We start from the raw sequence: 13,868 nt of genomic DNA on the forward strand, positions 1-13,868 counted from the left end.
GGCAATGTATCCGAGTCACACGTCTCGGAGACGGTGAAGCTGGGGTTTGCGCCCCAGCGGACAGGCCCCTGAGCCCACTCCGCGTCCTGCTGACGTGCCCTGATGTCCGTCACACAGCTTCTAGAAGCTTTGCTGGATTTTATTACCTTCTCCCAGCAGCTTGGGAAGTGAGGCTTATATAAGTTCCCTTTTTCAGAGGTCAAAAACGGAAACAGACAGATTGAGCCGTTTGCCCAGGCTGGGCCAGCCAGGGGGACATTTAGGTCCTCTGGGTACCACCTCTGCTCCCCGACCGCACCCTTCGGTCCTGCACCCAGGGCCCCTTTCAGGAGCAGACGGCCTGTGCTCAGGCCCCCAGCTCCACGCTCAGCAGGTCCGCACCTGCCTTGATGTTCTGCTGTCTTAGAATTCTTACTACTTTTTCGGACCGGGGCCGGGCATTTTCATCTTGCCTTGGGCCCTAGAAGCTGTGTGGTCATTCCCCCCCGGCCTGATCGGGAAGGACATGGCAGGACAGACCTCCTTCGGATGCTCACAGCCTCGGATTCTCGGCTCCTTGGCTGGCCGGCTGCCCCCATCTCTTTCCTGTCTGCTTTGCATTAACGGCCTCAGTTCCCGGATTTCCTGGTTTCTGGCTTTTGACCCTTTCTCTGCTCTCAAGGCCTGTGTTCCCCAATTCCCTGTGGTTCTCCCCGCCTTGCGTTTCACTCCATGGCTTGCCCGGCTCTCAGCCCTGTTTGCACAGATTCCTGCCTGGCTGCCTGACCCCAGGGTCCCTGCCCACCCCTCTCTGGGGCTCCCGCGCCTCTGTCCACTGTCACCCCAGGGTCTCCCAGGGCACAGCCTTGACCCTTCCTGCCCTGTGACAGTCGTCTGCAGCCTGCATCTGGGTTTCAGGGCCAGCAAGCTGGCTGCAGAGCTGTGTAAACAAGATCTGGATGCGTCCCTATTTGGGCAACTCTGCAAGTGAAAAATCCTAAGTCAGAATCTCAAGAATGCAGAGTATTTGACAATTCCTTAGGCGGAGGGTTCCTGTTATAGCGAAATGTGTCACTGGGATGAAGGATAAAGAAGTGACTTCATCCCAGGTGGACCAGCTGCTGAGAAAGCCGGGGTTTGTGCATGCCTTCCAAGGTGCGACAAATGTTTATTTCTTATTTTACCATGAGGTGGCTTTCTTTGAATTGCTTAGAAGTGTGTGTGTGTGTGTGTGTGTGTGTGTGTGTGTGTGTGTATTTTTTAATAACTGCACTTTAATGTTATGGCCTTTGGCTAGGTAATCATATTGAAAGTAGGTTTGTGAGGTTTAGCAAGTAAGATACAGGATGCCCAGTTAAATTTAAATTTCACATAAGCAGCAAATAACTTTTGTTGGCGTGAATATGTCCCCAATATTGCCTGGGCATCCTGTATTTTATCTCGTGATCGGGGCTAATGCCATACCCTGTATCTTCTCAGCGGCAGTATCTGAACCCTGATCAGTAGCCAGGGTACGTTGAGTCCCCGCCTTATGCCAGTCACTTAAGGATTCTGTCATTTAATCCCCCCTTTTCTATTCCCTTTTACGAATGAGAAAACAGAGGCTTTGAGATGCCAAATAAGTCATCCAAAGTCAGGGCCCCATTAGTGACAAAGCAGGGATTTTGACCTTTCTGACCCCAAAGTCGATACTCTTTCTTCTAAAGACTCCCACCCCATCAAATTCTCTCTCCGTCTTTCAGAAAAGTCCAGAACCCTCTCCCTCACTGCCCAGATACACATGCATTCCTAAAAGCACAGAGATACCTTGTATGTCAATCCACAGGAGGCAGATCCTATGTACAGCTTTTTTTTTTTTAGTATTTATTTATTTATTTGGTTGCACTGGGTCTTTAGTTGCGGCAGGTGGGCTCCTTAGTCCTGGCTCGCGGGCTCCTTAGTTGTAGCATGCGAACTCTTAGTTGAGGCATGCATGTGGGATCTAGTTCCCCGACCAGGGATCGAACCCAGGCCCCCTTCATTGGGAGTGCGGAGTCTTAACCACCGCACCACCAGGGAAGTCCCTGGACAGCTGTTTTTAAAGCTAGAAATGCTGAAATCCACACGGACCATCCAGGGTGGAGGTGGGCAAACTCTTAGACTCAATCAAATCCACTGCAGTCTGATTCCCAGGAGATAGCTGATAATTTGGTGACTCAGAAAACCCACAGCAAACCACACCTTCGACACAGAGCCCTAAAAGGATAGCAAAGTCAAGAAGGGAGTTAACATATAAAAATTTTAAAACCCTGAAGCTTGAGATAATGACCCCAGAAATAAAGGTATTAAGCTGAAGTCAGACCATGCTAAGTAGACTAGAAATGGGTGTGCTGGTGACCGGTTTGCAAGGACAGCTCCCCGGGGAGCCCAGAGACCATCGGACAGGCTGAGAGTCTGCCTGTCTTGTCTGTGTTCGTCCACGCAGGGTCCCCGAGGCCAGAGGACAGTGGCCCCCAGGACGGCTCATCCTGGGGCCTGGGCGCTTCAAAAGAGGGTGTTTAGGATGGTGTCTGCTTGATAGTACAGTTGCCATCTTCATACCAGTGTTCGTGCTTCTGGACTCCAGCTTCATTGAAGTATCATTGGCGCATCACATATGTAGGTTTCAGGTGTACAATGTGTGATTGGATGCGTGTAGATATTGCAGAATGATTACTGCCAACGAGGTGAGGTAACACCTCCATCCCCTGACGTAATTGCGATTTTTGTGGCGATAACAGTTAAGCTCTACTTTCTGACCAACTCACAAGTATCGTTAATTATAGTCACCATGCTGTGCTTTAGGTCCCCAGATCTTATTTCCCTTCTAGCTGGGAGTGTGTTTTACCATCACTAGTGTTAATTACAGAGTGTCTTCTGTGTGTGTGCTTCCTCTTGTGATTGGGACCCTAGCACTCTTTTTGTTTTAATTTTAAACTAAATGGCCGGACAGAGAAGACATTTCATTCGGCGGTATCCTCAGCTTCAGGGCAAGGAGGAAGACATTGGTGGAGAGAGCAGATCATTTTCTGTCTTTCCTGGATCACTCCTCAGCTTTGCAAAGGGCAGATCTGGGTTTGAATCCAGCCTCAGTTAGTTACTGACCAGGAGATGTCAGGGCCTTGGTTTCCTCAGCTGAAAATCAGAAAAATAAAACCTTCCTCCCTCAAACTCTGTAAGGGCTCAGAGAGGTGTAAATTGCTTTGTACTATTGCTTGGTGGTTATTATTACACAAAAGTCCAGCTTCCCTACTCTGACCCCAGGGTTTTTTTCTACCTGAAACATGTGTCTTCTAAAACAGCCCTATGTTAGGGCTGTTAGAGAATTGGAACAGATAATCAGTGTGATTGCCAAAATATTTGGGGAGTGTTCTCAATTTTTTAAGTGGAAAAATATTCTGTTAACCTTAAAATACATCTCCATTTTTCTGGGCCTCCAAGCACACTGCAGTCATCATTTGTTTGACATTTAGTGAGCATCTACTCTGTGCCATACATTATGCTCAGGAAGATAAACATGATCTTCCTGCTCTTAATGGTGCTTAATGGGTGATACATAGATTAAACAAAGAGTCACACAAGCAAATATCTAATTATACTTGTGATCAGTGCTATGAAGAAGGAAGTTTGTGGGGGGGCGGCAGTTAAGAGAGGCCTACCTGAGCATTACCTTTCTGAGTTAACTCTCCCTACCCCACCCAGGAAGAAGGATTTCCTGCAAAAAGCAAGCACATAAAAATAATCTAGGGCTTCTCTGGTGGCACAGTGGTTGAGAGTCCGCCTGCCGATGCAGGGGACGCGGGTTCATGCCCTGGTCCGGGAGGATCCCACATGCCGCGGAGCGGCTGGGCCCGTGAGCCATGGCCGCTGAGCCTGCGCGTCCGGAGCCTGTGCTCCGCAACGGGAGGGGCCACAACAGTGAGAGGCCCGCGTACCGCAAAAAAAAAAAAAAAAAAAAAAAAATCTAATGATGCAAAATGAAACCCAGTGTGGATTAGAAAGGAGAGACTTGCGTATGACATTCCAGATCAGACCTTCCTTCATTCCTCATTAATGGGCTCTGGTCCAGTACTTACTTTACTAACTGGCTAAGGGAGATCGTGTCCTCCTTGGACTTCTGACTCTATTTCAAGCGCAAACCTGGCTGCACTCAGCAGCATGGGTTTTAGCAGCCAGCAATTAGATGCTCAGCTTGAAGTATAAGAGTCAGCACCAGGCAGCCCCTGGACCAGACCTAGGAAAACTGAACTGGAATCACCCACCGTGCCCAGCCTCCAAGATTTGCATGGGGCAGACAAGTGGTACCAGGGAAGCATGTCGGATGGTAGGAGAGTTTAGTAGGAGACAGGTCTGAATGGTTTCCAGGAGCTTCCAAGACCCTAAACATGGCGCCTCTCTTGGAGCCATCCTTCCTCGGCTATGACTCGAAAAGTCCAGAGAGAGGACGCTAACTTGCTTCAGCGGCTTCAGAGAGGTTAGGGCCCGGTGTGAGCGCTTCCATGTTACAGCTCAGCTCTTGGACTCAGCTTGCAGTGGAGGCTTCTCTTGAGTCTTTTAATTGTGTGCTTTGACAGCGTGGCTTTCCCCCCACAACATGATATTGGTCAAGTCGCTAGTTTCTCCCCCCCCGCCCCCCATTCCATTTCAGACCTTCTGTAGGCTCTGCGGTGGGTTGGGAGCAATCCCAAACTTAGTCTTCAATTCATCTCGGCTTTTAGGAGAGTAGGATAAAGTTACAGTGGTAAAGCATCCCCTCCCTCAGCAAACCTCTTAGCTGATCTTATTCTCTAGAAGTTGTGTGGAATAGGGTGGAAGGGGTGGTGATGGGGAAATTCTATCTTTTAAGTCAAAAGAGGCGGGCAGTTTTCTCTGGGGAAGGGTTTTTGTTTTTCAAGTGGGTAATTGGACTGTAATAATTTCATGGCATCTGTTTAATGGTTTTTGCTTCTTTGTTTTACAGAAACAAACAGTGGTTTCTGTCAGAAAAGAGGTAATTAGTCTCCCAGTTTCAAGGGAAGTCTGATTTTTAATCCTCTAACAAATCATATGTACTTTGGCTTCTTGCTCTGTACTCAGTGATGAAATGAAAACCATGTGTAATGTTCAAACAGTTGTTTCCCAATTAACGGACAGCACAGAATGCCAAAGAATCTCATGTAAGATCTGGCTGGAGCTGATGCTGAGGCTCAGGATGTGAAATGCCCTCCGTAGGCACAGAACTGAGGGGCGTGGAGCAGATGCATCCACCCTGGTTTCTGCTGCTACAGTTACAGGGCCGCTCAGCATCTGTCCAGGGTGACAAGCGACCTTTGTTGGCAAATCTTGTATCCGGGGTGCAAGACAGAGAGCCCTGGGAAGTGCTGGCCGTGAGGTTAGTTAGATCTGCTTCTGTGAGTCAGAGGCATTTGGGGGAAAAGCTAAGCTTCTGTGTCTATCCCATGTCTCACTTTAACGCACCTTAGAACTTTTTTTTCCCCAGTTGGTGCCTTTTCCGAGACTAACACGATGAGATGAGTGAAGGAGGCTCCTTATTTGGAGTTGGGGGCCACCCATCTGCTGCAGACCTGAGCCCTGCTGGTCTTGGGGTGGCCGGCTTGAGGGAACGGAATGGGGTGCTTTGATGGGGACATGGCTTCTGGTTTGGAGCCATATATATGTGTCGGCATTGGCGACACCCCCATGGGGCAGATGGACATCTAACAACTGTGTCTCTTCCAGATCATGTATTACCGACAGGCCTTAATGAGGTCCACGGTGAAGTCTTCTGTGTCCCTTGGCGGGTATGTCCCTGCTTTGTTGGTCTTGGTGAGGTTTACACAATAGGAGGGGAACTGCTTCAAGGCGAATTTGACAAGTCATAGGTTGACGTAAGAGCCTGAAGGACTCACAGGGACAAAAGCAGTCTCTTGGGGGTTTAGTTCCTGGTTCTTCACTCAGTCTCCAGGTCTCGGGCTAGGCAAAATCAGGGTTGGGTGAGGTCCTAGACAAGCCTGTCTGTGTGGATGGGAAGGTGGGAAGAGTCAGAAGTTCACCGGCTGGATTCTGTGTTCAATGTACTGATAAGTATCCGTTGTTAATGTTTGATTAAAAATCCCATTGGGAGAAACTGGAAATTTATGTTTGATTCTTGAATGTTCAGGCTACTTTGATCCAGTCTCCCAGAGGGCATTATTTGGAAGACATGAAAAGGTTTAGTGCCCCCAAATGTAAGCAATTACCCTTTCAAAATGTGGAATTCCTTGGAGGCTCACCTTTCTAGCTCTGCGATTTTTCTGCACACTTGAAAATGGACTTGGCTGATTTCTGGGGACACACGACATGACTAGTCATTTATTCTGACCACAGGTACCGATCGGAGTGAGAGATACTGTGTTTTGTCCAGTGCCTTTTTCTTCCAATGTGGTTAGGGTTAGGCCCTTGTAAAAATCTTCAAATATCTTTTGACATCCTCCCAAACCCGTAGTTTGCAAAACTACCACCTGCCCGAAAATACATGCCCTGACCTCACCCACCTTTTCAGTGACTTCTGTCTGTGGCTGCTGAGTCACAGATGGGTCTGCACCCGGGTGCTCAGTGGGCGCTCACTTTGGGTTATAATAATGCTCATTGTTCTGTGATAAAGTCAGACCCATCTACTCTGATGTTCCAGAAACCCATCTTCATGAAACCAAATAGAAAGTCCATTAGAGGAGGTTCAAAGGCTACACTGGATGCTTCGTAGGCCCACTTTCCAATTTTTATTTGTCTCAGAGCCTCATTACCATAATTTTGACATCATTATAGTGTTTGGACCTGTGGATGCATTTTTTCCACTTCCCTTCAGCTGCTCCACTGTAAAGGTCTGATAAAAATAAGAAGGTCGTGGGGGAAATGGAGCCCAGGGGCTTGAGTTCTGCACAGAACTGTAAACCGGGATCTCTGGTGTATCTCTCAGGCATGGTCCTGTTCTATCAAACTCTCATGGCTGTGGGCAGACTTCATGGCAGGTGCCTTACGTGTATACTCCGGATGCAATCCCCACCTATAGGGTGAAGGCATGCCAGGTTTTTTCCAAACTGCCAGATACCAGGACATGTGTTGACTCAGAAGGTCTAATCCGACTAGGAGGAATTAGCTCTTGCCCACACTTGTCTCAGTGAGACCACCGTTTTGAATACTGGGTCTGAGTTCCCAAATGCACGCATTATTTGACCAAGGGTAGACCCCAGGGTGGCAACAGAATCTCACCGAGTCCGTGGCGACCTTGTGCTTCCAAGATGGTGCCAAGACACCTGTTTGAACACGTGCAAACAGAGTCAGCTTTGCATTTTGAAAACTCATGATCAAATGTAAAGAGGCTGTATTTTAATGAAATACGTACAGATTAGTCACAAAGAACTGGTTTGGGAGACGACGTTTCATTTCACAACTAGAATAGGACAGATCTTGTTTAACACCTGCCAATCCTGAGGGCTGTTAGAGCGTTTTTCTAAGAAGTCAGTAACAAGTATGTAACTAAATCCATCACGTTGAAGGAGGGCAGGCTGGTCGATCAACCTGAGTGTTGATTTGGTCTCTGGGCTGTTGAACTTCTAGGAAATCGCTTTCCGTTTGCTTTTCAGGATCGTCAAGTACAGTGAGCAGTTCTCGTCCAACGACGCCATCATGTCGGGCTGCCTTCCTAGCAATCCTTGGGTAACAGATGACACCCAGTTCTGGGATTTAAATGCCAAACTGTATGTATTCGAGATATCGGGGTCCTTTTAAAAGTAACTTTTTGAGTTAGCATTCACACACCGTATAATTCACCCATTTAAAGTGTACAATTCAACAGTTTTTACTATATTCATAGAATTGTGCAGCCATCACGACAATTTTAAGATATTCTCATCACCCAAATAAGAACCCCCTACCCTTTAGCTATTACCCTCCAAATCCCCCTCCCCCCAAACCCTCCAGTCCTAGGCAACCACTAAACCTTCTGTCTCTACAGGTTTGCCTATTCTGGACATTCATATCAATGGAATCATACAATATGTGGTCTTTTGTGATTAGCTTTTTTCACTTAGCATAATGCCTTCAAAGTTTATCCATGCTGAAGCAGGTATTCATACTCAATCCCGATTTACGGCTGAAAAACATTAATTGATATGCATATGCCACATTTTGTTTATCCATTCATCAGTTGATGGACATTTGGGTTGTCTCTGCCATTTAGCGATTGTGAATAATGCTGCTATGAACATTTGTGTGCTAGTTTTTATGTGGACCTATGTTTTTCATTTCTCTGGAGTATGTACCTAGGAATGGAACTGCTGGGTCAAGTGGTAACTCTGCTTTAACAATACATAGATCTTTTTTTTTTCTTTTCTTGCGGTACACGGGCCTCTCACTGCTGTGGCCTCTCCCGTTGCGGAGCACAGGCTCCGGACGCGCAGGCTCAGCGGCCATGGCTCATGGGCCCAGCCGCTCCGCGGCATGTGGGATCTTCCTGGACCGGGGCACGAACCCGTGTCCCCTGCATCGGCAGGCAGACTCTCAACCACTGCGCCACCAGGGAAGCCCATAGACCGTTTTTGAAAAGAAAACAATCATCTTTGTGGCTTCGCATTTTTGACTTCTGATTAGAGTAAACATAAGCTCCTGGAAGGCAGAGCCCTAAGCCTGCCTTGGGGAGTTACATCACTCACTCCTTTGCTGTTTATGAAATTTGAACAGTCGTTGCTGCTACCTGTGCCTGCATAAATCTGTCGTCTGGAAGAGGGGGCAAAGGCCAAGATGCAGAAGGGAAAAGCCCAAGCTAACATAGGGAGGAGGAAGAGGAGGGCAAACTCAGAGGGAAAGCTGGAGCAGGAGAGGGCAGAAGGGGCTGGAAGGAGCGTGTGAGGTGGGTGGGGGAGCTGGAAAAACAGAGAGCGTCAGGTGCATGCCACAGCTGGGTCAACGCCAAGGCCATCACCCCCTAAGGCATGAGGAACACCCAGGTGGCACAGATCCGGCCAGGTGAGCGGGCGTAGCCGCGGAGGCCTTTCACTCCCTCCGTGTAGCCTGCTATGGGCAGCGGACAGGTGAAGGAGGGCGCTCATCTGGAGTCAGGGGTCAACTGCAGAGCCCAAGACTCTAGAACCATCTTCTGGGGAGTATTCCGGGGCCTCCAGTTATTAGGACGGTTTTCTGGAGCTTGTGTCTCTCTCGCAGTTATCAGAAGGGAGAGGCAGCCGGCACCTCCCTGTACACAAGGATGTGCAGAAGTCGGCTCTTGTGGGGGAAAAGGCAGGGCCACCTGGCCAGGACAGGGACTGTCCTGAGAGGGTTTGGGAAGGAGGCGTGGATGCTGCCGGATGCTACGTGAAATGGAGAGTGGAGTATGGAAGCTTGAGGTAGAGATTTGCTGGTGAAGAAAAGAGGTGATGCTTATGTAGGAGCCCTTGATCAGAGGGTACTGGCTGGATGCCAGATGAACCCCACCCCCAAAAATGGGAGGCCTTCTTCTTAATGGTTTAGATTTTAGAACGATATTAACATGGGAAGCTTAAAAAAAAACAAAAAAACCAGGGACTTCCCTGGTGGTCCAGTGGTAAAGACTCCGCGCTTTCAATGCTGGGGACGCGGGTTCAAACCTTGGTCTGGGAGCTAAGATCCCATGTGCCGCGCAGTGTGGCCAAACAAAACAAAGCAGACAAAACCCCAGTATCCAGCCCTTATCTCCAAAGCCTCTTGTTAGCTGGCCTGGCTTACCTCCCGAGCCCCATCAACCCACTGATTTCAGTGAGCAGCGAGGGTTCACAAGCCTGGCTCGGAGCATCCGCTCCCAGGGTTGGCCATGGACCAGCTGCATCAGCATCCTCCAGGAACTCATGGGAAATGCAAGTTCTTGGGCCGCACCCGAGACTGAATCAGGAAGTTGGGGGATGGCGCCCAGCAGTCCGTGTTTTACTGAGTCTCCCAGGGGATTCTGATGTCCGCTGAAGTTGGCACACCTGTTTGACGCCGGGCCCTGCTTCTTACTGTGTGGGCCCGGGCAAGCGTTTACCCTCTCTGAGCCTCCGTCATCTTGGAAATACAGTGGGGATGATGCTATCCATCTGGCCGTGTTCCCTTAGGGACCCAGCAATGGGTGTGTGTGTAAAGCACAGCGCGTCACAGATGGTGACTCCGTAAGTGGTAGCTGTTATTCTGGGATTCTTATTGTTTCCACGCTGATGTTAGGGAAGTGTAAGCTTGCCTGACTGACTTGAGATCCCACAGACATCACTTGTACCCAGTCATGGTTTCAGCTGTTGCACCAGTGGGCAACGTGGTGTCTGGGACTTGGGAACCCCTGTTTCCCAGGGGCTGTGTTGGGTTACGGAGAATTCCATAAGGAATAGGAGAAAAGCCAACAGTTTTCTGGATTTTTTAGACCGTGAGACCCATCCCATGCTAGCTGGGCTCGCGTGTCCTTCCTAAGATGGAAGCATGTTCAGAATGAGCGGGGGTGGAGCAGGCCTGGCATCCTAGGGGAGGCTCTGGGAGAGGGCGCACTGCCGGCAGGGCCTGTGGGGTATCTGCCTGGGGGCACAGGGCCTGAAGCAGGGCAGGAAGGGTCACCAGGTGTTCCCATGGGAAAGGGGTGTCGAGGGGGTGGCAGTGGCCACAGCACCCATCACGGGGGCCGTTCTGGGATTCTCTCTGGTCTGGTATGGTAGGCTGGCCCCCTGGTCTCCACAGGCCTTGGAGGAGGCGTGCATGTCCCTCTGCCCTGAAGGTTTAGCGTGAGGCTCTCTGCTGGGGGCCTCCTTTCCCCCCGCTGGGGAGGCCAGATCCTGAGATGAGGCCCAGGGGACGTGTCTGAGGCTGCATTTTCCAAGCAAGGGGGTTACTCGGCTTGTTTGTGCGGGTATGGGGGAGGGGAAGGTTGGGTCGTGCCCTGGGCCGGGGGACCCGTGGAGGTTAGCAGGGGCTGAAGCCCCCTCGCCGCACGCAGGCCCCCTGGGTGCGGCCTGAGTGTCTGGAGCACTTACACATCGTGGTCCTTGCAGGGTGGAAATCCCAACCAAGATGCGGGTGGAACGATGGGCCTTCAACTTCAGCGAGCTGATCCGAGACCCCAAGGGTCGACAGAGCTTCCAGTACTTTCTCAAGAAAGAATTCAGTGGTGGGTCTCTGAGTTTTTTAAATAAAATATTTGCTTTTAGAAATATTCCTGAATGTCTAGCCTAGGGCTCCGAGGATGCTCGGCTGGTGTTTCCATAGCTCTGCTCGGGCTGACTCTCATCCTGGACCCGGTCTCTCCATTGGCTCCCAGGTGCCCCACAGTCGGGGGAATTGCTTTGCTCACAGAATCCACGTGGACATGACTCAGGTTTCCAAGGCTCCATCCCCTCTGGCTGCCCTCACTGGCTCACCCTGATCCCTGGGTCTCCCACCCCCAAGCTCCCAGGTCTGCTGCCGCCAGGTGCCTGGTTTTCTTCAGCTCAGGGCTCCTCTGCCGTGGCCGCCCGTTCAGTTCACCTGGATCCCATCCCCAGAGGTTCCTTTTTAATTGGTTTGGGGCGGAATCTCTGAAGTCTTGAAACCCCCCCAGGTGATTCTGACATGTGGCCATGATCGAGAGCCACTGTCTCAGCTCCTGGTCTGCTTCCTTGGAGGATTTGAATGGAATGGAGGGGGCCATATTCTATACCCCAGCTCTGGACGGCTCATCATGGGAGGCCCCTTCAGCCTCGTAAATACACTGCAGTGGGAGACACCTGGGAAAAGCAAAGCCCAGATCAGGACCAACTTCCCTAGGTGGAGCATTCCATGGGCTTCACCACCTTCCCTGAAAAATTTACTTTTATGGGGTTCCTTTATTTCTCTCCAAGTCCCCAGTCATGGGGAGCATCGCATTTGAGCCTTGACACAGCCTGGCTCCCCAAGACCCACTGGCCTGTGAGGTTGCACCTGAAAGTATCCCACGGGACTTGCCATGAGCCTGTTTGACTGCCGGATGCACACATTACATGCTAAGATGGATTCTTGAAAATCGCTTTTTTCTGATTAAGCCTAATTGCCGTGAGGTAATAAAACCCAGAATAGTTGGATGGGAAAGGGAGCTGCTTTTAGAACAGGCCGGAAGCAACTGGTGAATAAGTGGATCCGGCGCCATCTAGTGGTCGACTAACAAACTACACCCTGAGCTTATCCCACCCAGGCGTTCCTTAGTGTTGGTTAAGAATCCATCCCCAAGATTTTCCTGCGTTATTAAAAGAGCGCTATTGGTGATCTCGGGATGAGATTCCCGAGGCTTCCAGTATGAACAGAACACATAAATAATCAGTTCATTTAATTAAAATTTAAAAATTGAGATATGCTTCACATGCTATAAATTCACAGACCGTATCATTCGCATGCCCTTTTAAAGTGTGCCGTTCCGTGCCATGTAGTAGATTCACAGAGTTGCACAACGATCACCACTATATAATTCTAGAACCTTTTCACCACCTCAAAAAGAAACCCCTGACCCATAGAAGTCCCTCCCTATTTCTCTGTCTTCCTCTGCTCCCAGCTCCCCGGCCCACACCCCCAGCCCTAGGCAACCACTAGTCTACTTTCTATTTTCATGGATTTGCCTATTCTGGACATTTCCTATAAATGGAAGCATACCACGTGTGGCTTTCTGTCCTCTTTCACTTAGCATAGTATTTTCAAAGTCCGTCCACGTTGGAGCATGTAACGGTGCTTCATTCCTTTTCATGATCAAATAATATTCCATTCTGTGAAGATACCACATTTTGTTTATCTACTTCTCAGGTGGTGGACATTTGGGTTGTTTCAACTTTTTGGCTATTATGGGTAGTACTGCTATGAACATTCACATACACATTTTTCTGTGCTCATTTAATTTTTTTTTTTTACCCTGGTAAAATATTCATAACGTAAGACTTACCATTTTAACCATTCTAAGTGTAGAGTTTGGTGAAATTAACATCACTGTGCACCTGTCACCACCATCGGTCTCCGGAACTTTTTTATCTTCCCAAACCGAAACTCTATCCCCATTAAACACTAACTCCCCACCCCTGCACTCCCCGCCAGCTCCTGGGAACCATTCTACTTTCTGTTTCTGTGAACTTGACGACTCTGGGGACCACATATAAATGGAATCAGACTGTATTTGTCCTTCTGTGTCTGGCTTCTTTCACTTTGCATGCTCTCTTCAAGGTTCATCCACATTGTAGCTATGTCAGAATTTCCTTCCTTTTTAAGGCTGAATAACACTCATTGTATGTATGCACCACATTTTGTTTATCCATTCATCTGCTGAGGAACGTGTGGGTTGTTTCCGCCTTTTGACTAGCGTGAATAGTTGCTCATTTAATTTTACCCTTAAGCAATTAACTGTCTTGCCCTGGGCAAGGTGGTCTACAGGGCACTTGCTGTAAGACCAATGGCTGTCACTTAAGAGCACTGCTGGCCTGTTTACTCATGCTTGTGATCTCGGTCCCAAGAACACCCTGAATTTTATGCTGAAGAGGAAGGATCTCTATAGAGTTATGGGACAGAGGTCAACTAGCTTAGGATCATGCAAACTTTTCCAGTCTAAAATACCTGGGAGCCTTCCAGAGAATACTGGGAATGGAGAGGAGGGGATGGTCTGGTCCATTTCCGCCCACTGTGGCATTCCGTGACTCACCTCCCCCCTGCCCCACATGCACACGCAGGCACACACACATGCACAGACGCGAATACACAGACACATGCGCACGCACAATGTACACACATATACACATGCACACATAAGCTCTTGCTCTCCCACTGGAGTGACCCCGTTTATTTTCTCAGGCGAAAACTGGCTACCTGGGATGGTGCACCTAGGTGTTCCCACTACTGGGGGCTGGGAGAACCCCCCTTCCAGTTAGAGAATTTGG

The 13,868-nt window shown here is 49.3% G+C and overlaps 1 protein-coding gene across 1 annotated transcript in view; it reads left to right on the plus strand.

Annotated features, from left to right (window-relative positions):
* The first annotated feature begins 1,065 nt into the window (after positions 1-1,065).
* RGS9 (regulator of G protein signaling 9) overlaps positions 1,066-13,868 on the plus strand; it is a 30,179-nt gene continuing 17,376 nt past the window's right edge. Inside the window, exons 1-5 of the mRNA XM_082604232.1 lie at positions 1,066-1,134; positions 4,958-4,987; positions 5,716-5,777; positions 7,599-7,712; positions 10,998-11,113. Coding sequence (XP_082460358.1) covers positions 1,123-1,134; positions 4,958-4,987; positions 5,716-5,777; positions 7,599-7,712; positions 10,998-11,113 — 334 coding nt within the window. The 5' untranslated portion in view covers positions 1,066-1,122. The remainder of the gene's footprint in view (positions 1,135-4,957; positions 4,988-5,715; positions 5,778-7,598; positions 7,713-10,997; positions 11,114-13,868) is intronic.

Source organism: Mesoplodon mirus (assembly GCF_964341445.2).
Source record: "Mesoplodon mirus genome assembly, chromosome: 18".
Classification (NCBI taxonomy): Eukaryota; Metazoa; Chordata; class Mammalia; order Artiodactyla; family Ziphiidae; genus Mesoplodon; species Mesoplodon mirus.